General features: G+C 34.9%; 5 protein-coding genes across 8 annotated transcripts; 3 read left to right on the plus strand and 2 right to left on the minus strand.

The window, feature by feature from the left end:
- Positions 1-2345: 2345 nt before the first annotated feature.
- Positions 2346-3026, plus strand: LOC17897363 (probable E3 ubiquitin-protein ligase plr-1). Its single transcript, XM_006305767.1, has one exon. The coding sequence runs from the start codon at positions 2346-2348 to the stop codon at positions 3024-3026; it is 681 nt and encodes a 226-aa protein (XP_006305829.1).
- Positions 3027-3165: 139 nt separating this feature from the next.
- LOC17899557 (probable beta-1,3-galactosyltransferase 5) lies at positions 3166-5705 on the minus strand. Its single transcript, XM_006303940.2, has 11 exons — positions 5516-5705; positions 5278-5377; positions 5114-5172; positions 4820-5022; positions 4644-4707; positions 4470-4542; positions 4259-4379; positions 4076-4163; positions 3853-3978; positions 3627-3736; positions 3166-3529 (listed from the first exon to the last, which is right to left on the minus strand). The coding sequence occupies exons 1-11, from the start codon at positions 5611-5613 to the stop codon at positions 3381-3383; spliced, it is 1191 nt and encodes a 396-aa protein (XP_006304002.1). The 5' UTR covers positions 5614-5705; the 3' UTR covers positions 3166-3380.
- An 866-nt stretch (positions 5706-6571) lies between these two features.
- LOC17898642 (serine hydroxymethyltransferase 6) lies at positions 6572-9509 on the plus strand. Its single transcript, XM_006306986.2, has 4 exons — positions 6572-7932; positions 8093-8498; positions 8926-9027; positions 9144-9509. Exons 1-4 carry the CDS (start codon positions 6862-6864, stop codon positions 9365-9367), a joined length of 1803 nt encoding a protein of 600 aa, XP_006307048.1. The 5' UTR covers positions 6572-6861; the 3' UTR covers positions 9368-9509.
- A 1864-nt stretch (positions 9510-11373) lies between these two features.
- On the minus strand, positions 11374-13155 carry LOC17897236. Its single transcript, XM_006305223.2, has 2 exons — positions 12407-13155; positions 11374-12301 (listed from the first exon to the last, which is right to left on the minus strand). The coding sequence occupies exons 1-2, from the start codon at positions 12770-12772 to the stop codon at positions 11651-11653; spliced, it is 1017 nt and encodes a 338-aa protein (XP_006305285.1). The 5' UTR covers positions 12773-13155; the 3' UTR covers positions 11374-11650.
- Positions 13156-19472: 6317 nt separating this feature from the next.
- On the plus strand, positions 19473-21600 carry LOC17899472 (F-box/kelch-repeat protein At1g22040). Of its 4 annotated transcripts, none has more exons than XM_023776900.1 (2): positions 19473-19550; positions 19821-21600. In XM_023776900.1, the coding sequence occupies exon 2, from the start codon at positions 19823-19825 to the stop codon at positions 21266-21268; it is 1446 nt and encodes a 481-aa protein (XP_023632668.1). In that variant the 5' UTR covers positions 19473-19550; positions 19821-19822; the 3' UTR covers positions 21269-21600. The 4 variants fall into 4 exon arrangements, with proteins under 4 accessions (XP_023632668.1, XP_023632666.1, XP_023632667.1 ...); XM_023776898.1 differs by having other exon boundaries at positions 19476-19550; positions 19798-21600; XM_023776899.1 differs by lacking the exon at positions 19473-19550 and adding an exon at positions 19563-19676 and having other exon boundaries at positions 19798-21600.
- Positions 21601-22057: the final 457 nt, after the last annotated feature.

Here is a 22057-nt window from a genome sequence, read left to right on the forward strand (position 1 = left end):
AACGGGAGTAGAAATTATAAGTTTAAAGGCTTATCAAAATATAAAATAAAATGAGGAAGATGAAATAAAACAAACCTGATGATGTTTGAGTGTAAATCCATGACCATGTTACTACATTTTATATGAGTTTTATACTTTTTTGAAGTTAAATTAATCAATTAATAATTTTGTTGCAAATACAGAAATCGATTCAGTGACAAGAAGAGAACATTGTAAACAAGATATATGAAAGGTATTCACATAAAGCAAATTTCAAATCATTATTCTATATAAATTTACAAAAAAGTAATAAGAAAAATAGGCTGATAGTCAAAATTAATTACCTTGATCAATACATCGAACACCAAACAGAGGTTGGATAAGGAAATCAATAAATAAATCAGTCATATTTAAACGAAGATGGTTAATCAACGAAGACTAATAAATCGAAAAAACAATATTCAGATTTTTAAATCTCGGAGGTGTGAAACAATACTCAGAAAAAAAAAAAATTTCAAGGCCCATAGAAATCTATATATACAAACAAAGAGGTGTGAAAAACAAAACAGGTGCGAAAATTTTAAGCTAGGGGTACGACGAATAAACACAATTGTTGGGTATAAAACTTTGCAGCTTTTGGGATCATTAACAAATATAAACAGTTAGATGACATAACAGAAACAATCTCATCCATTAGATTAAAACGATGATCTCAACAACCATAGAAAGTGGGTTTGAGCAACTAATTAACGAAGAGGTAATAACAATTAATACCTTTAGATGATAATGGCTAAGCAAATTTAAAGTCAAATAGGATTGGAAAAACAAAATTTGAAGAAACAATTGTTTCAGGAAAATAACTTTGTAAATGAAATAAAACAAAACAATCAATATATTTTTTTAATGAAAACAAAGAGTTGTAGAATATTTATATATGGAACGAAAGGGTGTGACTGTGAAACATTGCATTGATTAAATTACATGGGTTTTTATTAAAAGACACATCTTTTTAAAAAGACACATTTAAAAGACACATCATTTTAAAAAGACACATTTTTAGCTTTTATATATTCTGAGATTAAACAGTAACCTTTATATCAAATAAAAAAAATCTGAACCGTTAGATTTAAAAGATGACATCAGCAGTAAACAAAAAGTGGGTTTGCTATTATATATAGATAAGTAATTTATTTCAACTGCTTTAAAGCCTCAAACGATGATAATCTCTTTATAAAAGAAAAATCGTATTCTCAGAAGACAGAACCTTTGAGCTTTATCCTTTCATTGCAAGCATATGAACTATTGATACCCATTTTTAAGAATCGGGCTCCGGCGTTAGCGCTCAATATTGATCAAACTAATTAGGGTCAATACGTTGGGTACCTTTCAAAATATTTTCCACTCAAGGTTGTATATATCTTATAATTTATAAATCAATACCCTAGGCTCCAAGTTCCTGTGGAAAGGCAAATCAGAAGTTCATATATAACTCAGCAAAAGTATCTGTAATAAAAGGAGGATGATTATATTAGGACTAAGTGACTTGATTAGCTCATTAGAATTTGCTACTATAAACCTCATTTTGTTGTTCTTTCTCCCTTCAGAAGTCTATCGTGGTGGTCGACCCAACCCCACGGCCATGCATCTTAAGAAGTCTAACTGTAAGAAACTTTCTATTCTTTAGTGTACTCTCTTCTTGTTTTCTTTACTATGTCATTTAAAAAAAAAATAAAGGGGTTATAAAACGTAGATTCGTACAACTTCTTAAACCCGAAAATAAGTAGTTTATATCATTTTGTCCAAAAAGATTTGAACCAATGACTCCTAGGGTCTCAAACCATAGTCGAATTATTGGCTCGCTCTTTGGCTATATATATAATATATATATATATATATATATATATGCAATAAAATATATCTTTTATCAAAAATTGTTGTTTCTCATAATTAACAAAAATTGGAAAACTAAAACTCTAATATGTATATAAAAAGATTTTTTTTTTTTTTTAAACTATTTGAGATCTTGGGGAACAAGCTTGGACAAACTATTATGGACGTCATAGTTTTTTATTGTGATTTCCAAGTTGAAAAATATTATATAAGTCCTAAACTGATAAAGATTAAGAAATTTAGATATTTACTTATTTATGTTTAATTTTCTATTATAATTGGTTAAACATAAATTAACATATATAGTGTTAAAAAAAAAGTAAAAAAAAGACATATATATTGCATCGATTCTCTTGAGACGGTTAACACACGATAAGAAAGATTATTCTTCCCCAAATCATATTCTTTTAATTCTACAGAAACCTTAAACTCGAGCAGATCGATTCTCTTAAAATTCTTTTTGATTGGTATTAGCAATGGAAGCGGAACTATCCTTAGACCACGAAATAGACCACAATCCTAAACCCGAAGATGCTCGAACAATCAAAATCTGCGTAAGTGTCCAAGGCTTCGGCGAAACAATTGATCCTACACTAAGTTTCGTTATCCCGTACGTTAGCTTCGAAGCCGTCCAGTATAGCCACTCTCATGAATTGGCACATCTGACGCACTGGATGTGCTCATTAGGGTTCACTTACCGATATATTTGCGATGTTTGCTCTGACCTCACGGATCTTGTCTTTGCTTTGATTTCATCGGTTTCCTCTCGAGTTTGTGCTGTGACAGTGTACATGACCTCTAAGATTATTTCTTTTCCTGAAGAGGCCATCCAAGCATCATTCGATGAGACCACCAACGATGTCATTCAAGAATCATTCGATGAGACCACCGACGATGTCCTGTCTAGACCGGCAAGTAAGCTTGCAGTTGACTCTTTGTCAAGGAGAATATACAAAAACAATGAGAAGAAGACCTCCAACGACTCTGACGATCGCGACGCCATCATGTGTACAATTTGCATGGAGGAATTTAAAGAAGGGGAGATGGTCGTGACCTTAAGCTGCGGACACGAGTTTGACGATTGCTGTATTGTGGAATGGTTTGCGACCCGTCATGATTGTCCATTGTGCCGTTTCCAGTTACCACGTGAAAGTTAGATATGAACTAGCTACGGACAAATATTTGAAGTTAGAATTTTTAAGGTTTTATCAATCTTGGGCTATTTAGAGCTAATGTTTTCAATTTATACGTATTCGTGGACACAGGTTTATGATAACGAGTTTTCTCATGCCTTCATATAGAAAAGTCTCAATTTTATTTTTCCACAAACACAAACAAAAGGAAAATAAATACTGAACTAAAACGGTCTGCTTGACACAAGAAAGTTATACATTGAACTAAAAAGGTCTTCCTCAGCTTCTTGTCCAGTACTAAGCGATCAACCTTTTGGTTCTTTACAAAACAATAATATTCATCTCCTCTCTTTTATCTTTTTCTCCGATGTAAGAGAGTTATAATTTCGCATTCCACACAGCTTTATCACCTTCGCCACACATTGCATGAACCATCCACATTCTATCGACTGATCTGCATATCCCACTACACTTCCAGTCGAATGACGCCACACACATTTCTCCAGCCTCTGCCCTCAGTTCACAGTCTTTGGGGAAGAGAGAGTATAACAGGATGAGAAAAACCAAAACCTTTCTTTACTAATATATAATAAAGACATATAAGGATAAAAAGAGAGCATTTACCTGGAGGAGTACCACAACAGAAACTACGATCATCGATTTGCTCAACCTCAAGACCGATGAACCATGACCCGAGTGTCACATCTTCATTTGCATACTTATGCAAAATTGGCCTGCAAAGTCACATTAAACATGAAATGAAATGCTTTAAAAATAATCATTGACCTTTGTTAAACATAATGCACTTTATTAACAATCCAATATAACACGTAGTTATATAGGTACGTACTGGTTGATAGATATGTATGTGGCAAGGTCCTTTGAGATGGCATAGATCTGTCCTGTCGCATGTCGGAAATATTTGTTACCTTCTTCTCCAAATTTCCAAAACTCGGGTTCACGGTACTTGGCCGTCCTACACGGTTTGAGAACAAATGGTTTAGAATCCAAATAAATAGAATACTGGAAAAAGAATGACATATACAACAACATGCACACATTGAGATGATTACTTTTTCGTAAGGACAGGCCCGGATTTCATACATCCAATGTAGACTCTCGGCTTAGAACGGTGAAGAGCTAATGTGGAAGCAAGCGTACCTGAAAAGGCAAAGGGCTGAGCAAATATATTCAACATTTAAATCCAATGAGAAAATAATTTTTAAAAAAGTATCTCAAGAAACAGATTTTGGTACCAAGATTGACATGAACATCATCATCAATCTTGACATAAAACTCAGCATCCCACTTTGCAACTGCACTAGAAAAGAAGCTTTTGGTTTTCGCAGACAGATTGTAATATCCTTCCACATGATCCTGTAATGATTAAAGATTTAAACAAAATCAAGAAAACTGTAAACCAAATCCTAGAAGTATCAAGTTTTTGTAGGATTAATTTGATCTCACCAGTCTAAAGAAATCTTTGTATTGAGCATCTTCTGAATCAATTTCTTTATCCAAAATACTATTTGGAGTTGAACTGCCAACACATTGAAGCAAAAGTCTTAGGCTACCTTTTTAAAAAGAAACATTAGGCTATACATTGCTAACATTCACTATATATTCCATGAATAAATTCACCTGTGTCCAATCATGAATTTGATGACAATTCCCTTCTCTTGTTCCAGTTTCTCAAGATTTTCCCCTGTGATATAGATTACATACAAAAGCTAAATAAGATTAGAGGCATGCAAGATAGGTCAATGAAGCATGAAAGTAACCAGAGGTTTTGAGAAAGGAAGGATATCACAAAATACCTTGAGGCATCCAAGTCTCTCTAATCGAATCGCGACGTTTTCTACTGCTAAAGGCAGTGTTGATACCAATCACCATGAAAACTTTCTTCCTTTGGTTTCCTTCTGTTGAAGAATTGGTGGTGGCTGAGACATCAACTATCTTTTGAGAACTCTGTGTAGCAGAGAGCTGCTTCTGAAGCATAGAAACTGACTTATCTAATGACCTGTGGTCACAACAAGTGTATAATATATCATCAAAATACTATTAATCAACATTCAAGTCTAAAATTTTCAAAAAAAAAAAAATGGACTCACTCGATTGCTTTGTGGGTTTTCAAAACCTCTTCCATGACATCTTTTTCTTGTGATTTTTTCTGTATTTGAGGTAAAATCCAAAAGATTCCAAAATATGAGTTTGTAACAGCCAAATAACGTTTGTGACCAATTCAATGAGATCAAATTTTGTAAGAACAGTTTACTTTTTCATGAGCATAGTCTTCTGAAACGATATTGAGTTCCTGATCACGCCGGTGCTGTAATATGAGCTGGCTACCTGAATCGGACGAAGCTGATCGCAATCTGAAAAATGCAATAACAACAACAACAACAAAACATAATCAAAAAGCAAGGAGACATGGTCAAAATTTACTTTTATAACCGTAGAAAGATTAATGAAGGAGAAGAAGAAAAACTCAAAAAAAAAAAAAAAAACAGAACCTGGAAGTGAAGATTGCTCCCAGGAAAAAACAAGAAATGCAGAGAAGAGGAACCCATGTCAAGGTTAGTTTCTTGGAGACTTTGTAATTGTGCTTCATGGTTGAAGCACAAGAGAGGGAGAGAGATGAGATGAGATGAGAGAAGAAGAGAGAACGAAAAATTTCAAGTCGTATCAATAATGGAAACGCAAGTTACTTCTTCTTCTACATGCAAAGAAGAGATTAGTAACACTCTCTCTTTTATAACTTGATATTAAATGCAAGTTTGACTGTTTAATATTCAGAGTAGCTAGTAATATGTCAGGTGATTTACTCCATTTATTTATATGTTCAAACAAATATGAACTTCTTGACCAACAAATTAAATATTATAACCTTATATGGTTTATTCAATTATATTATTACTATTTAACTCTTCAAGTTAACAGTTTTGCTTATGAACCACACAAGTTTTTTGTGATATTTTTGGAAGTTTAAGATTTTTTTTTTTTGTGGTTCTAGTTATATGAAATAAAAGCATTCAAAAGTGTAGTTAAGGAAATTTATCATATGAATTTATAACTCTTTTTTAATTAACATAGACTCGTATTTAATTATCAATCAAGCAATCAAAACATTACATTTGCAGATTTTACTTAGAAAATATAAATGATAGTTAATTACATGTATATTTTTTTGGGTTTTGTGTTTGCAATACGAATACTTGAAATAGAAATAAAGATCACATGCATGCAAAATGTATTCACTAGAAAGGAGATGCGTGTGATTCAACTAAATTTTTAATTCTACAAAACGCTTTTATTCTTTTTGTGTGTGGTTGGTCTCGTAAACGTTTTTTTGGTGATTGGTTTGCAAATGCAACATAGCGTTTGAGTATGTGAACTATGAATGTAAACTAAACCAATCAATTCAAAATCACTCTAAACCGTAATAAAGTCACCGGCTACTCCCGGTTGTAAAGTATACGGCGTATGGAACCAGTCATGTTGCCGTCTTTACCTATTCAGCCGGTAACCCTTCCAAATTCCATTTTCGTTTATTCGCTGTTTTTTTTTCTTCTTCCCCAATTCTTTCGTCGTCTTCTTCTCATCCATAGCTTCCGTATTCATCCGACGAGAGAAGAAGCAAAACTCGACTTTTCTCTGGGTTTTGATCTTTTAGGGTTTCTTCGAAATTGGATGGAAACCTCAACCGCAGCTCAAGATAATTGTAAAGGACGAAGCTTTCGTTGTTTCCATTGTAGCAGAAACTGTTGTCTCTATTGCTGTTTCAGCTGAGAATTCTCGATTTCTCTCCTTCTCGTTTACTATTTTTTGGCGGTAATTGGGTTCTTTCTGGATTTTGGGTATGGATCGTACTGCTCAATCAGATCTCTCTTTAGGATTTGGTAGCTCCCACGCTTTGCCGATACCTCCGAGAATCCCAATTGCTGATGACTCAATCAAGCTTCAGATTGATTCCAGTTTCCGCCAATCGTCTAATCCTATGCCTCCTGTTCCGCTTCAGTTGCTTGAGCAGAGATTCGATGACACCGGATCGCGTAGCCGAGTCGTCGAGGAAGATGATGACGCTGTTGGTGATTATGATGAAGATGGTGATGATGATCAAAGGGAAGAGGAGCAATTTATTCTCTTGGGTCATCCTATGAAGTTAAAACGGTGTAGAGGTGGTAATTCCAATTCAATGATATCATCAAGTTCTTGTAAGAGATTTGCAGCTGGTTCAGGGATTGAGACTAGACGAGCTATTGTTAAGGCTTGGGGTAATCAGTCGATTGAAGAAGCTGATCCTGAGATTCATGAGTTTATGGAAAAGGAAAAGCAGAGACAATTTAGAGGTATTGAGCTTATAGCTTCTGAGAATTTTGTGTGCCGGGCTGTCATGGAAGCTTTAGGAAGCCATTTGACTAATAAGTACTCGGAAGGTATGCCCGGAGCTAGATACTACACGGGGAATCAGTATATTGATCAGATTGAGATTCTTTGCCAAGAGCGTGCGCTTACTGCTTTTGGACTAAATCATGAGAAATGGGGGGTTAACGTGCAGCCTTATTCCTGCACTTCCGCCAATTTCGCTGTTTTCGCTGGTCTTTTGATGCCCGGTGAACGAATTATGGGATTGGATTCTCCCTCAGGTGGTCATATGAGTCACGGGTATTACACACCAGGTGGAAAGAAAGTCTCGGGTGCCTCTATATTCTTTGAAAGCTTTCCATATAAGGTTGACCCTCGTACAGGGTATATTGATTATGATAAGCTTGAGGAAAAGGCGCTTGACTATCGTCCCAAAATACTTATTTGTGGTGGGAGTTCTTATCCGAGAGACTGGGAATTCCCTAGGTTTAGGCATATTGCAGACAAATGTGGAGCTGTTTTGATGTTTGATATGGCCCAAATTAGCGGTCTTGTGGCTGCCAAGGTATGTTCATTTTCGTTTTCATATTGCACTTTGGATTGTTTTCTCTTTGGCATCAGTCACCAAACGTGGGGTTAAGCACTTGATCTTTGCGTTTACTCAGTGATATTAATTATTTTCTTTGCATCAGTCACCTAAGTTTTGGTTTCTTTAAATGTTGTAGGAAAGTCCAAATCCATTTGACTATTGCGATATTGTTACCTCAACGACACACAAGTCTCTCCGTGGACCTAGGGGCGGTATCATATTTTATAGGAGAGGCTTGAAGCCCAAGAAGCAAAGCATGAATCCTAGTCACTGTGAGAGCAGTACTCAATATGATTACGAAGAAAAAATCAACTTTTCTGTCTTTCCATCGCTGCAAGGAGGGCCTCACAATAACCATATAGCTGCTTTAGCCATTGCCCTCAAGCAGGCCGCTTCACCAGAGTACAAGCTTTACATGCGACAGGTAAAAAAAAATGCTAAAGCTTTAGCATCTGCTTTGATAAGCAGAAAGTGCAAGTTGGTAACAGGTGGCACCGATAATCATTTGCTTCTCTGGGATCTGAGTCCTTTGGGCTTGACAGGTATGTAATTCCTCTTATTCTTAGCAGATAGGAAATGAGTAATCACACTATGTGACCTAAATGTATGTCTCAATACAACTATTGGTACTTTAGCAGCATTGCAAATTGGGCTTATTTTCGATGGCGTTACATTAATCATTTGTCACGGGTGTATAGGCAAGATTTTACCGAACTATTTGAGACACTGGCTGGGTATCTTAAGAGTATCTCTTATTACTCATCTCTCTAGGTTTTGGTTAGCCTACAGGACTAGCTTGATGGCCAGTGATCAGTCTGAAATCTATTATCAAACTTGTTTGAGATCGTTACTTAAACTTATGTCATAGTTTCCCAATAATCTAAGTCTTACTTTTTTGACGTCTGTACAATGCATATGTTTAGCTCAGTGTATAAAGAGGAATCAAACCTGCCGCCTTGTGATTTTCAGGCAAGGTGTATGAGAAAGTATGCGAGATGTGCCATATCACTGTCAACAAAGTCGCCATTTTTAACGAAAACGGCGTTATTTCCCCTGGAGGAGTGAGAATAGGTAAGCAAACCAAATTCACTAGGAAACCTTAGCACTCTGGAACTAGAATGAAACTCTTCGTGCTTTGAGTTCTTTTTTCTTGTTGTGTGATTCTTGGAAATTGACTCATGTATCAGGTAGTCCGGCTATGACCTCAAGAGGATGTTTAGAACCAGATTTTGAGACAATGGCAGAGTTTCTATATAGAGCTGCTCAGATAGCAAGTGCTGGACAAAGGGAACACGGGAAGTTGCAAAAGGAGCCACTCAAAAGCATCTATCACAGTAAAGACATTGCAGATCTTCGGAACCAGGTGGAAGCCTTTGCAACTCAGTTTTCAATGCCTGCATTTGACATGTGAGTCGTCAGCCTGAAGAAAGAGACCAGCTCAATCTCTCTTCTCATTATTTTTGTTGCCATGGTAATCCAAGTCCATACACCCATCTCTCTATTTTACAATGTCAACAACATTCCCTACATTTATGCTAAACACTTTAGATCAATATTTGGGGGGGGGGGGGGGGAGCAAAAACAAACTCTTGTGTGTTGCTACCATGGTCGTTTATTTTTATTGCTTGTGTACATAGTCATTGAAGGTGTGTTGGGTATTACTTTTATTAAGTTATTTTTTCAAGTGGTAATAATAATAGAACGGGAAAAAAACAAAACAAATTCTGGAAAAATTAGCTGTAATGCAGATGAAATTTTCTTTTTTAAAATTCTAGAAAAGGGAATAATATACTTTCAAGGATGTTTATATGTTGGGGAACACAAATAATTTCTGTAGCCAGAGGAGAACTTGCTTCTGACCTCAATCATTGCTATTTTCCTTCGAGAAAAAAAAAACCATTAATATTCTGAAAGATGAGAAAAAACAAAAAAAAAACTGTGCCAATAGGAATAATACATAATTAATTTATTTTGTTATTAATTTTGTTATACAGTACAATATATATTTTTGTGATTTCGATTACTATTGTGTAAGTTGGTAACGTATATTTGGTAAAAAATCAGCTAATAAGAAAGTTGGTGTCCTATTGAGGAGGCAAAGCATGGAATTCTGTTGAGAGTCTCTAAAAGCATTTTTTGATTCTGCAATGCTTTTGTCTTCTGTTTTTGATGATGACATCTCTCTCTCTCTCCCCCCATCTATAATGAATATAGAGATTGGCCTAAGAGACAAATTAGAAGAGATCAGGAAAAGGGTTTAGTCACACAAGTCACAGGGTTCCTTTCTTTATTTGTTACTAATCATCTTGATGATGTTGCTTAGATGAAATTTTGAACATCATCCATGTGAAGTCTATTGTGTTGTATGTATGCACTTAGTGAAGTTTGAGTTTTTGGAATGATTGTTATTATGACAGTAAGTAAGATTGCTTTTTTTTTTTCCGGCCATAATTGGCTTTGAATGAATTGATTTGTACTCATTTAGAAGATTTTGATAAAATGTTTCGACTTTAACTTTAATTTGTTCTTTTTATTAGAAATCAAGAATTAAAAAGAGCTAACAGTAATGGGAATAGGCACTTTTGGTACTTGATTACACATATACCAAGTGATTCTTGAGGGTTTGAGATTTAGTGATTTACTGATAGATTGATTACAAAGAAGTAATTGAATATTTTGTCAAAGATGTTCTTTTTGGGTTAGAGAAAAGGAGAAAAAAAAGATGAGTGAATTGTGTGTAAAGCAGAAAAAAACAATTAAAAAAAGAAGTAATTAGAAGAAACTTGAAGAAGTAAACAAGGAGGAGTGCTTTGAAACAGTGGGTGGGGAATGGGATTTAGGGTGTGAAATTGGTAGTAATAAATCATAATTATTGACACTAAAGAAAAGCCACCAAAATGGTGTGCCCAAAGCAATATATATTTAGATGAGAGTGCCAAAAGACAAATCTGCTTTACAAAGGATCCATTCTCATCATTATTATTGATTAACACCACCACCACAACACCCAAAAATATCACAGCTTTCAAAATTAACTTCTCCTTCCTATGTGAATCAAATCACAGTTCAATTTTTGATCATTGTGGCTATATTCATTTTCTACCTTTTTCTTCTTCTACAACTATCTCAAGGAGACAACTTTTTGACCAATTTGCTATTTCTTTTGTTTTAACTTGTGTGATTAGTACTCTAATGATATAGTAAACTTATTAGTGAAGGTGGTGATCACTTCTTCTTCTTCTTCAGTAAAAACTTTCACTTTGATTATTATTATTGCCGCCATTTCGATTAGTTTTTAGTGTTTAGAGTCTATAGACTCTCTATGCCGACAAAGAAAAATCATATGAAAACACACATTAACATTTTGAAATCTTCCAGAAGACATCTATCTATCTACCAACGGCTGGAACTACCAAAAAACTGAAAAAGCAGACATTTACTTTAGATATGATTCAGAGAATCAATCCATTTCTAGAATTTCATATATAAACATCAAAATACTAAAATAGATCATCAATACTGACAAAATTCTCAATTTTTTTTTTCTTCATAACAACAAAGATCAAAAAAAAAAAAACTACAACAACTCCCTACCAACTGATTGATTCATCTAAAGCTTACACAATTATTTTATTTGGGTAAACTGAAGAAGAAGAGAAAACCAAAATGTCAGCTTTTGAGATGATTCATTGATTCATCTATGGCTGCAGAAATCCAAAAGCTTCTTTCTTCCTTCAACAATTTCATCAAAGAAATCATCGATTTGCGCCACTATACTCTCTGTCCCGTTCCTTAAATTCCCAAAGTACCCTTTCAGATTCTCCACTCTCTCTCTCAGCTCCCTCTCTTCCTCCTCCGCCTCCTCCTCCCTCTCTCCCCCGCCCCCGCCGTTGCAGAACCTTCTCTCCAGCTCTGCTTTTAGCTCCTCCAACGCTGATTTGCTCCGCCGGTACTCGTGCATCAGTATCCCTTTCCTCATCCCCATCCTCCCGACCTCAGCCGCCACTCTCTGCTGCAACCGACCCATCGCTCCGGCGAAACCTCCGCCTTGACTCTGCGTTTGCGTTATCTGCGTCTGCGTTTGCGTTGTTGTGTCTCCTGGGAAACAGTAGACGAGACCGTTCATTAATACCATGAGGAGAAGCGAGCTCATGTTCCTCGTCGCGTAGAGCACGCCGCGGAAACCGCTGAATCCGTTTTGTAACTTTGTCGACGATTCTATCGCCGTCGCCGACGTTTGTTCCGACCAAAACGGAAACCTTTGAACTCTGTTCTCCATCAATGCTCTGTTTTCTTCCTCTATCCCTATCGCTTCTCTCCTACATCCTGATATTGCCCTTATCACCTAACCACCATTAACCCAACAAAAACTTAAACTTTGATCCCAAAACACTCAAAGATTCAATTTTTTTTATTTTGGCAAAAAGATTCGATTTTTACGATCACGAACCTGACGAGAGAGCTGAGGTGAGAGACGACGGTGGTGGTGATGACCATCGAGGGTGGAAGCGATTGAAATCCCAGCGGAGGAGAAGTTTTCGACGGAGGAGACGGCGGATTTGATGACGAGACAAGCTTCCCAAAGTTTAGAGCTTTCGTCCATATACTCGTCGAGCCATTTGTCACCGACGGGAAGCTGAAGCTTTTGAACTAAGAGAGTGAGATGAGAGTGAGAGGTGCGGAGAAGACAGAGAGCTCTCTGTAAGAAGTGTACGGACATGAAGTTGTTTGAAAGATAAACTCTTTCGAGATCTTCCATTGATCTGTTTAGAAATGAGTAGAATCCGTTCACTGAGTTTGCAGAGGACGGATCCATATTGTAGAGTTATATAATAAAGAAGAAGCTTTCAAAGATCTGATTTTTTTTGTTTGTGTTTTTATGTTTTCTTTTCTTTTGGTTTTGGTTTTGGTTTTGGTTGGTCGATGATCAATGAAAAGATATTAAGAGAGAGAGAAAGAGAGAAGTGAGGAAATTGGGGGAGAGGGAAAAAGGGAAGAGGAGAATAAAAAGGTTTTATAGAGAGATTGATAGGTGTATCTCTGTATTTTTATGTATGCATGTGTACCTATACGTGTCTTATGTATATGTATATGCATTTGAGTGTATGTAGAAGAAAGAAGAGTGTAAAGATGAAGAAGAAGAAGAAGAAGAAGGAAGTTGAGGTTTTGAGATTCTAAGGATGGATGAAAGGGATTGTTGGGTACAATGATGGATGTTTCCTACTGAGGAGGAAAGATGATTGGTAATTTTGTCTAATTTATATATTTGTTTCTATTTTCCTTATTTTTTTTTTAAAAATGGGTACTAGTACTACAAGAAAATAAAAGAAAAAAATAGTTGAAATATGAAATTATGAAGAAAATAATGTAAATATTGGACAAGAATTCATTTCATGATATATATCTTAATTTTGTGGGTCTTACACTTGAAGATATAAAAAATGTAATGAGTTTGTTTCATTTTGTAGAAGCAACTCCATGAGCTCTCTTTTGTTTTGGTCTTTGGGAGAAAATGATTCTTCTTCTGAATAAAGTCTCTAGTTTGTTCAATATAAACACAAGAATATAAAAAGAAAACAACAATCTAACAATCATGAACCCCAATACCTTAGTATATATTGATTCTTCACCATTTTCATTTATTTAGGTTTGATCATTACAAAGCTCGTGATGATGTTAAACCATATCGAAACGTATGACATTCAATGTGTGTAACGTTTTATATGTTTTGGTTTCTTGTGAAGTTCATGCAATGAAACAAAAGATAAGGGGAGCCAAATAGAAGATTCTTGTATGTCTTTATTTGGTTGTAAAAAATCCTAAAGATCTTTTTGAAAAGGTAATTTACATTTGACATTTGTTTATGGTGAAAGATTAAATATTGAGATATTCCATCGATCAACCTAAAAACAATACTAAGTAAATTACTATATGACTTACACATTTGGTCCCTTTTCTTTGCTAAAAAATTCAATAACTAAAAGAAAATAAGGAGCCATTGCATGTTTTATTAGGGTTTTGAGTGGGGTTTTAATTATTTTTCTATGTTCTCAATTTATACATGTTTGAGTTTTAGTAGTGCATGTTCAACTTTTTAGGTGCTTCTTCCCTCTTTTCCTCCCTCGAGCTACTGATTTCGTGGGTTATTTTTTCTTTTCTCCAAGCAAAAATAAAAACAAGAAAATGATTAATACTTAATAGTAAGCTCTATATACCAAAATTCATATTTTCGTTTATGATGCCAACTTTTTCTACAATTTGCAAACATTTGCCAAAAAAGAATAAATGGGAATGATGAGATTCTTTGTATGTATCCTTTTAGGTCGATGCACATACTCAAAAAATTCTTTTTAGGACATAGGTCTCTGTGATGTTTACAAGCCATCATCAGTCCTATATAAATTATATACTATCAACACATATTTTTATTTTACTTATCAGAAAAACAACTCTTTCAATGTATTTTATTAATTGATTAAAACGTTACTTACTTAGTAGTGATTAGTATATTAAAAGAGTCAACAACTTAATTGTATTGTCGAAATTATTTCATTATAAGATGCCGCACTAGTGACTTAGTTGATCGAGATTGATTTATATAGTACGAACCATAGATTCGTTTGAGAAATTATTATAATCGTAAATCCTAATTTATTTATTTTTATTTTTAAATGTCTTAAAACTTCAGAGTGGCATTTCGGACCCATTTAACGGCGGATGATATCTCAAAAGGAATGTTTATGTACTCTATTTTAAAACAATAAATGAGAGTTTGATATATGTATGTTGAAGATATATAATAAATGCAACATGGCAGAGCTAAAAAAAATAAAATTAAAATGCAGAAGTGAAAATATTTTATATATCTTGTAAGCTAAAGAGTGCTTTATTTCTGTTACCAATATTGAATGTCCATTAGTAGTATTATTATTTGGTTGGGTTTTAATATCAAGTCGTTCATCACTGTCATATATCCAAAAATAAGATTTGGTAAAGTGTTATCAAGACGAAGATTAGAAAGCATCGTCTCGAGTGCAGCATGTGAAGCTGAGATAGAGTTTTCGAAAACATATGATCATTTATTCATTTATATTTATACTAAGCGACTCATATAAGTCATACCATTGATGTAGTAATGGCAAACATATGTAGTCACAATCGTCGTTCGTGATCAGTAGTTGCCACAAAAGACTAGTAAAACAACCCGGGTTTGGCTAATGCTTTCATCAAGAAGATGTAAAAACAGAATGATCCCATCTCCGCAAATAAAACACCAATAGTTTTTGGTAAGCACAACAACACTACGTGTAAGGTTTATCAAATGTATAAAAATATTGTTAAGTGACATGATGAAGAATGTGTAATTAGTAAGAGTATATAATATAGTAAGAAGGAAGGAAGAATGGGTGCGAGAGAAATGAGTAGAGGCAGTGGAAGAAGGGGACCATGAAATCTATGGGAAGCGTCGGACAACTCAAAAACCTCGGTTTCTTAAAGAGACTTTCCCCCCCTCTTACCATATTCTTTATCAAATTTTATCAATCATTTTTCTCTTTAAACAATAGACATTAGTCTCCACCATTTTCTTAATTATTATCTGCTATTTTTTTTCAACTCTTACAGAAGAACTAACCAAAAAAAAAAAAAAAAATGGATATCCAAGCTTTATATTCAAGAACCTGACAAAAACTTATCAAGAAAGCTCTTACCAATGTATAATTTTCATCTATGAGAGAATGTTTCGTTATCTTATTAATTGTGTGATGGTCCATAAACTGCAACTATGTATAGACCATTATCATCATCATCTGCCTCTTGAATCTATTCCACATCAATTAATGTGATGGTCTCCATTTTATAAAATTTCAATTTCGAATCATCAACGTAGAATATATATATGAAAAGTTGTAATTGACTGTCCGAACATTGACATACAAAAGTAGACAATAAAATAGAGTTGATATGATTACGTATAGTGCAAGAAACATTATGGAAAAAAAAAATCAAGATGATGGAACAAATTAAAGAAAAAAAGATTTGAAATTTTAAAATACAAACTTTTATCTGTTTTCTTAGCATTTCTATATAGTTATTATTATGAGGGATATGTAAATGAATGCAGTGATAGTGACAATGAGCTAGTGGTGATACTTACCTGTCTACCCCAGAAGGAGAAGTTATGATTAAATTTTAATTAATGTGGTACGCAACTGATTACTGATTAGTGCTGCTTAATCTTTTCATTCAGTGATTTCTAATCGGACGGTGGAAAGAGAGATGTTCGAATAATTTTGATTCTTTTTAAGGGTCAAACTGCCCCCACTTGAGAGATCTAGAGATATATATGCTCTCTTTTCTTAATTATTTTTTTTATCTGTTTTCCATCATATAATCTTTACCCTAATCTTTTGTATTAACGAATCCAAAATCAGTGAACCTCTAAGTAAATTAAGAGACCTTTCTTTAGTGATGAAAAATATATACTTTTGGTTCGAGATTACGTTACAAAAACAAACGTTTTGTTTTAACTGATAATTGTTTGTTTGCGTTTGTGTTTATGTTTATTGTATCTAATTTTAAAAAGTATGGGGCAAAAAACTAAAGATGATATGTATTCGATTACAATACAAAAATAGCGGTTGGAACAATCGATACCTTAAATATTTTGATAAAGAAAGATGTTTAATGTAAAAGGTTTCTTTAATTATTTTGGGACATCAAGTGTTGAAACAAAAGTTTAAGAAAGCAAATTCATAGCTGTTTCGATGTAGCCAGGGATATATACTATATTAATCAAATGATAAATGCCAGTTTTGTATACTTCATGGGGACAGATATGTTATCTATGTGGTTATAATACATTCGTACATTTTCTTATGTGGTCCAAATTCTCATAACAACGATTAAGAGTAATGATTTGAGTGTCTTATCCTTGTATATGACAAGTGTTTATGTATAGATTATAAAAAGGTAGAGCATAGTCACCGAAGAAGAGCTATAAACTTGGCTTGAAAGTAATATATCGATACCGTTACTTTTACTTCAAGCCAAGAAAGAAGAACTCGAACCAAAGGAAAAGAGTACTAGAGTAAGAAATATATAGTAACCAGCAAATGTTTTATGAATTTAGACTGAGCTTAAGGTAGTGATATTGCAGATTATGTATCATGTAAGATAGATCAATCATTTTGTGGAGAGATAGAGAGGAGAGACAGAGAAGGGTGATTATTAGAAGAGTGAGAGAAGGAAGTGGCAGAACAAGTCATATCAAGAGAAGAGACAGCTGTAATTTCATAAAGACATCAAGTGGTAGAGAGAAGTGTGATGCTTAAGGTTGGTAACCAAAAAAAAAAAAAGTTACTACTTTTCCAAAAGCATCTCTACTTCTATTTTTGTAGTTGTTGTAGTTGTACACACACTTCGACTCAATCAGTATCACATTACATCATCAGACGTCGACAAAAGCTAAAGAAGCCAGATTTGTCTAAGGAAGTGTAACATTGTTAGAAAGGATCTTCTTATTCATAAGCACATAAACAGAAACATAAAAAGAATCATTCTCTAACAATACATAGAGAGAGAGAGTATTTGCGTACAATAATAATAATGCAAAGTTACATGCAAATCAAGAAAATAGCAAAGCACACATAGTATATATATGATTGTTTTTAACATTTCATTTGACTTTGGTAAGATGAGTGACATTTTCGTAGTATTGTATTGTTGTTTGTGTGAGAGTCTAATTTATAAAAAGTGGTTAAGATTTTAGATATTGGGTTTAGTTTTTGTTAAAGCATCATGTTATGGTCTTTGTTAAATGAAAGCATTATCTCTAGGGTTTTAGTAAGGGGTTTAGAGATTTTAATGTAAAAGTTTTATAGTCAAAGTTTCTTTTCTTTTATTTTCTCGATACTTTACTCTTAAATATAGAAGTACCTATAGTAAATATCTCATCATGAATCCTACGGTTTTGGGTGGACCTATTTCTATATATAACTCAAGGTCGGCCCCTTTCTCGTTCTACTACTACTCAGTCTCAACAGCTATTTGTCATCATTATCATTCTCCCTTACACTTTTTTTCTTACCCACAGCAAAAAAAAAGGGAAGAAGATGAAACAGAGATGTAAGTAAAAAGGTTAAAAAAAAAAACTAGACATACGTTCGTGTAGATGATGGGAATTGTGACATGTGTGGATATGAATAATTCAAATGGTACACTGAGTAAAATTTGTACTAGTGTTCCTAAAACAAGAACAAAGACCAAGACTTAACTAAGAGATTCATGAAACATATGGCCCTTTCAAAGTTTCCTCTCGAACCCACAAGAGTGCCTTCTTTGTTCCAACCGAGTTTTGTCCTTTATTTTGAGCCTTAAGCGTTTCTTGTTCTGTGATTGAACAAGACACTGGTTTATGTTTGTTCTCATCTGCACCTGCACGTCATGTTTATTAGTGTCGCGAAAGAAATAATCATATGTTTCTAAGGAGTTACTTATGTTTTCTTTTTCTCATATGAATCATGTGTGTGTGTGTGTGTGTGTGTGTGTGTGTGTGTGTGTGTGTGTGTGTGTGTGTGTGTGTGTGTGTGTTTGTGTGACTCAGTGTGAGTAAGAAACAGATTTGGATTTTTGTGATGGCTTTGCACAGAACAAATATCAACTGATTGATGAGCTGCATAGTTCACAGCAAAAGAAGTGGTCATGATGATTTCACTAGTTGGACCAGACTTAACATAGTGACAAACGTTATATTCATATGTTTCTAAGGAGATTAGTTGTGTGTTATAAGATGTTCATACGAATCCTCTCTAATCCATTATAACAATAATGTAAAAAATGCTACAAAAATCTCATGATTAGCCGTCAAACAAAGAGATCTCATCATGTGTTAAAACCAGAAGAAAAAAAAAACTCAAAGCTTTGCTCAGAAGAGACTATTCGTAGCGGATGATTTAGTATTACTTCAATGCTACAAAAGTTGGAGAAGAAGAACATCTTATAACAGCAACAAGTTGTACAGAGAACAAGAAAAAAGAAACCTTGTAAGAAACTCATCAGGATGTTTTGTCAATGAAACTTGATCCTAGAAATGATCAAATTTGAACAAGTCAAATCAGACTAATATGCTCTCTCTAATCACATCATGAACTTTACTTAAACCGAGAAATCAGCAAGTACAGATTGGCGGGAAGAAAAAGGTTTAAGAGAAAACCAAACACCAATCCGGTTCATCTTTTTGGTTTAAGCAATGTGTCAAAATTAAGTACATACATACTAGTAAAAAAGTATTATAAACAAAAATTCTAGAATACGATTATGTCAACAGCTTGTTAATTTTATTTCTACGCTAAAGTAATTTTATAATTTTTAGTTGACTTGGAATAAGTTTAGACTGGATTACCTAAAAAACCCGATACCTTTATCCAACGGCCACGATTAAATCACCAAAAAAAAGAAAAAATCGTATGTGAATTGTTTCAACTACAAAATTCGTCTTTGAAAAAAAGAAAAAGACAAATCCGAAACATATGCGTGTGGATACGAAAGATCTCCAGATTCGTCACTCCTAAATTTCTCATCTTTCCCTGCATCGGGTGAGATTTTCGTGTCCTGAATCTGTCTGTTAACTCTACCTCACTGTCTGAACAATTTTTGTTTTTAAAGTTTTTCACTTTGGCTTTATCGATGTGGAATCGAATTGATTGGACTGGTTCCTTAAGGTTTATGTCGGTTCCATAGAAAATATAATTAGGGTTTACTTGTATCTGATTAGTGTTTTATGCCCATATCTTGATCATGTGTTTTTGGCTGTAAAGTTTCGGTTTTTTCGCCTAATTGTAGGGGAATTTATTGATTTGCTGCAGTGATGGGTTCTGTAATGAGTTTGAGCTGTTCCAAGAGGAAAGCAACGAGTCAAGACGTGGAATCCTCAAACGAATCTCGTAAAAGACGAAAGACGTGTTCAGAGACTGATGATGATGCTGATGATGAGTATTGCAGATTGATTCCAAGTCTTCCGGATGAGTTATCCATACAGATTCTTGCTAGGCTTCCTAGGATTTGTTACTCTAGTGTTAGGTTGGTTTCTCGGAGGTGGAGATCAGCTGTATCGACCTCTGAGGTGTATAGTTTGAGGAAAGAACTTGGGAGAACTGAGGAGTGGCTCTATGTGCTTACTAAAGGTCAGGAGGATAAGCTTTTGTGGTATGCTTTAGATCCTGTCTCCACGATATGGCAGAGATTGCCTCCAATGCCGGTTGTTGTTTACGAAGAAGAGTCTAGAAAGAGTTCGTATGGTTTGTGGGACATGGTTAGCCCGAGTTTTAGAGTTACTGAGTTTGTGAGGAGCTTGTTTGCAAGGAAGGACTCATCTGAGCAAATGCCTTTTTGTGGCTGCGCTATTGGGGCGGTCGATGGGTGTCTTTATGTTCTTGGTGGGCTCTCTAGGTCTCAAACAGTGAGCTGTGTTTGGCGGTTTGATCCCATTTTTAACTCTTGGAGTGAAGTGAGTTCTATGTTAGCGAGTCGGGCTTATTCAAAAACAGGTGTGTTGAATAAAAAACTATATGTTGTTGGAGGTGTTGATAGGGGACGGGGAGGTTTATCTCCGCTTCAGTCAGCTGAGGTTTATGATCCAAGCACGGATGCTTGGTCAGAGGTCCCGAGCATGCCTTTCTCAAAGGCGCAAGTGTTGCCAAATGCGTTTTTGGCTGACTTATTGAAGCCTATTGCCACGGGGATGACTTGTTACAATGGTAGGTTATGTGTTCCTCAGAGTTTATACTCTTGGCCTTTCTTTGTTGATGTTGGAGGAGAAGTTTATGATCCCGAGACTAATCTCTGGGTTGAAATGCCGTCTGGTATGGGTGAAGGTTGGCCTGCGAGGCAAGCAGGCACAAAACTGAGTGTTGTGGTGGATGGCGAGTTATATGCATTTGATCCTTCTTCTTCGATGGAGAATGGGAAGATTAAAGTGTATGATCAAAAGGAAGATACTTGGAAAGTTGTTATAGGTGAAGTCCCTATTTATGACTTAACAGATTCAGAATCTCCATATTTGCTTGCTGGGTTTCACGGCAAGCTTCATTTCATTACTAGAGACCCTAATCGTAACGTTACAGTCTTACGAGCTGATGTCCCGAACATCCCAGTGTCATCACCATCATCTAGCTCCAGTTCTGTTTCGGGTTCACGGTCTTTGAGTGAAAAGGCCAATGCACCTGACAAGTCAGATACTGTTATCTGGAAACTCATTGCAACCAAGGACTTTGGTGCTGCTGAACTCGTTAGCTGCCAAGTTATAGATATATGAAGTCAGAAGCTTTTTCCCATTTCTCGTGGGACATTGAGAAATCTCTGTGTACAGCTGGAAGCAAAAACCTGAAGCTTATGAGATGTTCTTCCAAAGATTTTAATGTCTAATTCTTGGATCATCCATTCGTCTGGCATTTGGCTGCCAGAATAAGCTTAAGTAATAAAACGTTGTGACAAATATATAATAATGGTTTTATCTATCAAATATACACTAGCAGTTCAATAGCAAAACTTGTGAATCTGTAACATAAGTTTGCTTCTGCATACATATTTCTGTAGTTAGTATTAGAGAAACTTGTAAAAGAAAGAAAGTTTCAGGTAAAATTTGCAGCTTATGGTGTGTATCTGATTTAGGCAATTGAAACAGTCTACCACAAAAAGGTCTTGAAACCTCTTCCTTAAATTGGTCAATCATCTCAACTTTTACCCGGGGAGATCACATTTTTTGGAATCCTTTTGCTTAACCGGGAATACTCTGTTCGGTATAGAATCTCTTCCTTGGAATGAACTCTGAAGTTTAACAACACTTTGATAATCTCCTTGCTTCTGTAATGGTGGACCTAAGAAGGCAGAAGCAGAAGTAAAGATTTTTTTTTAAAGAACGCATCATATGCTCTAAAGCAAACCAAATTCTGGATTCTCATATTCACACTTCACCTCTATTCTTTTTTATCTTCTTTTTTTTTTTTCTTTATATGAAAGCTGCTTTTGATATATATATTTCAACGAATCAATTCTATGATTAATTTTTTGACATTTGGTTATACTTTAATCTGATATGAAAGAA

Source organism: Capsella rubella, unplaced genomic scaffold, assembly GCF_000375325.1.
Source record: "Capsella rubella cultivar Monte Gargano unplaced genomic scaffold, Caprub1_0 scaffold_1, whole genome shotgun sequence".
In the NCBI taxonomy this organism is placed as follows: domain Eukaryota; kingdom Viridiplantae; phylum Streptophyta; class Magnoliopsida; order Brassicales; family Brassicaceae; genus Capsella; species Capsella rubella.

Coding starts and splice junctions, on each gene's coding strand:
- LOC17897363 (XM_006305767.1), top strand. CDS start 2,346: ATGGAAGCGGAACTATCCTTAGACCACGAAATAGACCACAATCCTAAA.
- LOC17899557 (XM_006303940.2), bottom strand. CDS start 5,613: ATGAAGCACAATTACAAAGTCTCCAAGAAACTAACCTTGACATGGGTT. Junction 4,708..4,819: donor AGAGACTTGGATGCCTCAAG/GTATTTTGTGAT, acceptor TCTATATCACAG/GGGAAAATCTTGAGAAACTG. Junction 4,380..4,469: donor ACAAAGATTTCTTTAGACTG/GTGAGATCAAAT, acceptor TAATCATTACAG/GATCATGTGGAAGGATATTA.
- LOC17899472 (XM_023776900.1), top strand. CDS start 19,823: ATGGGTTCTGTAATGAGTTTGAGCTGTTCCAAGAGGAAAGCAACGAGT.
- LOC17898642 (XM_006306986.2), top strand. CDS start 6,862: ATGGATCGTACTGCTCAATCAGATCTCTCTTTAGGATTTGGTAGCTCC. Junction 7,933..8,092: donor GCGGTCTTGTGGCTGCCAAG/GTATGTTCATTT, acceptor TAAATGTTGTAG/GAAAGTCCAAATCCATTTGA. Junction 8,499..8,925: donor GAGTCCTTTGGGCTTGACAG/GTATGTAATTCC, acceptor TGTGATTTTCAG/GCAAGGTGTATGAGAAAGTA.
- LOC17897236 (XM_006305223.2), bottom strand. CDS start 12,772: ATGGATCCGTCCTCTGCAAACTCAGTGAACGGATTCTACTCATTTCTA. Junction 12,302..12,406: donor CACCTCAGCTCTCTCGTCAG/GTTCGTGATCGT, acceptor AATGGTGGTTAG/GTGATAAGGGCAATATCAGG.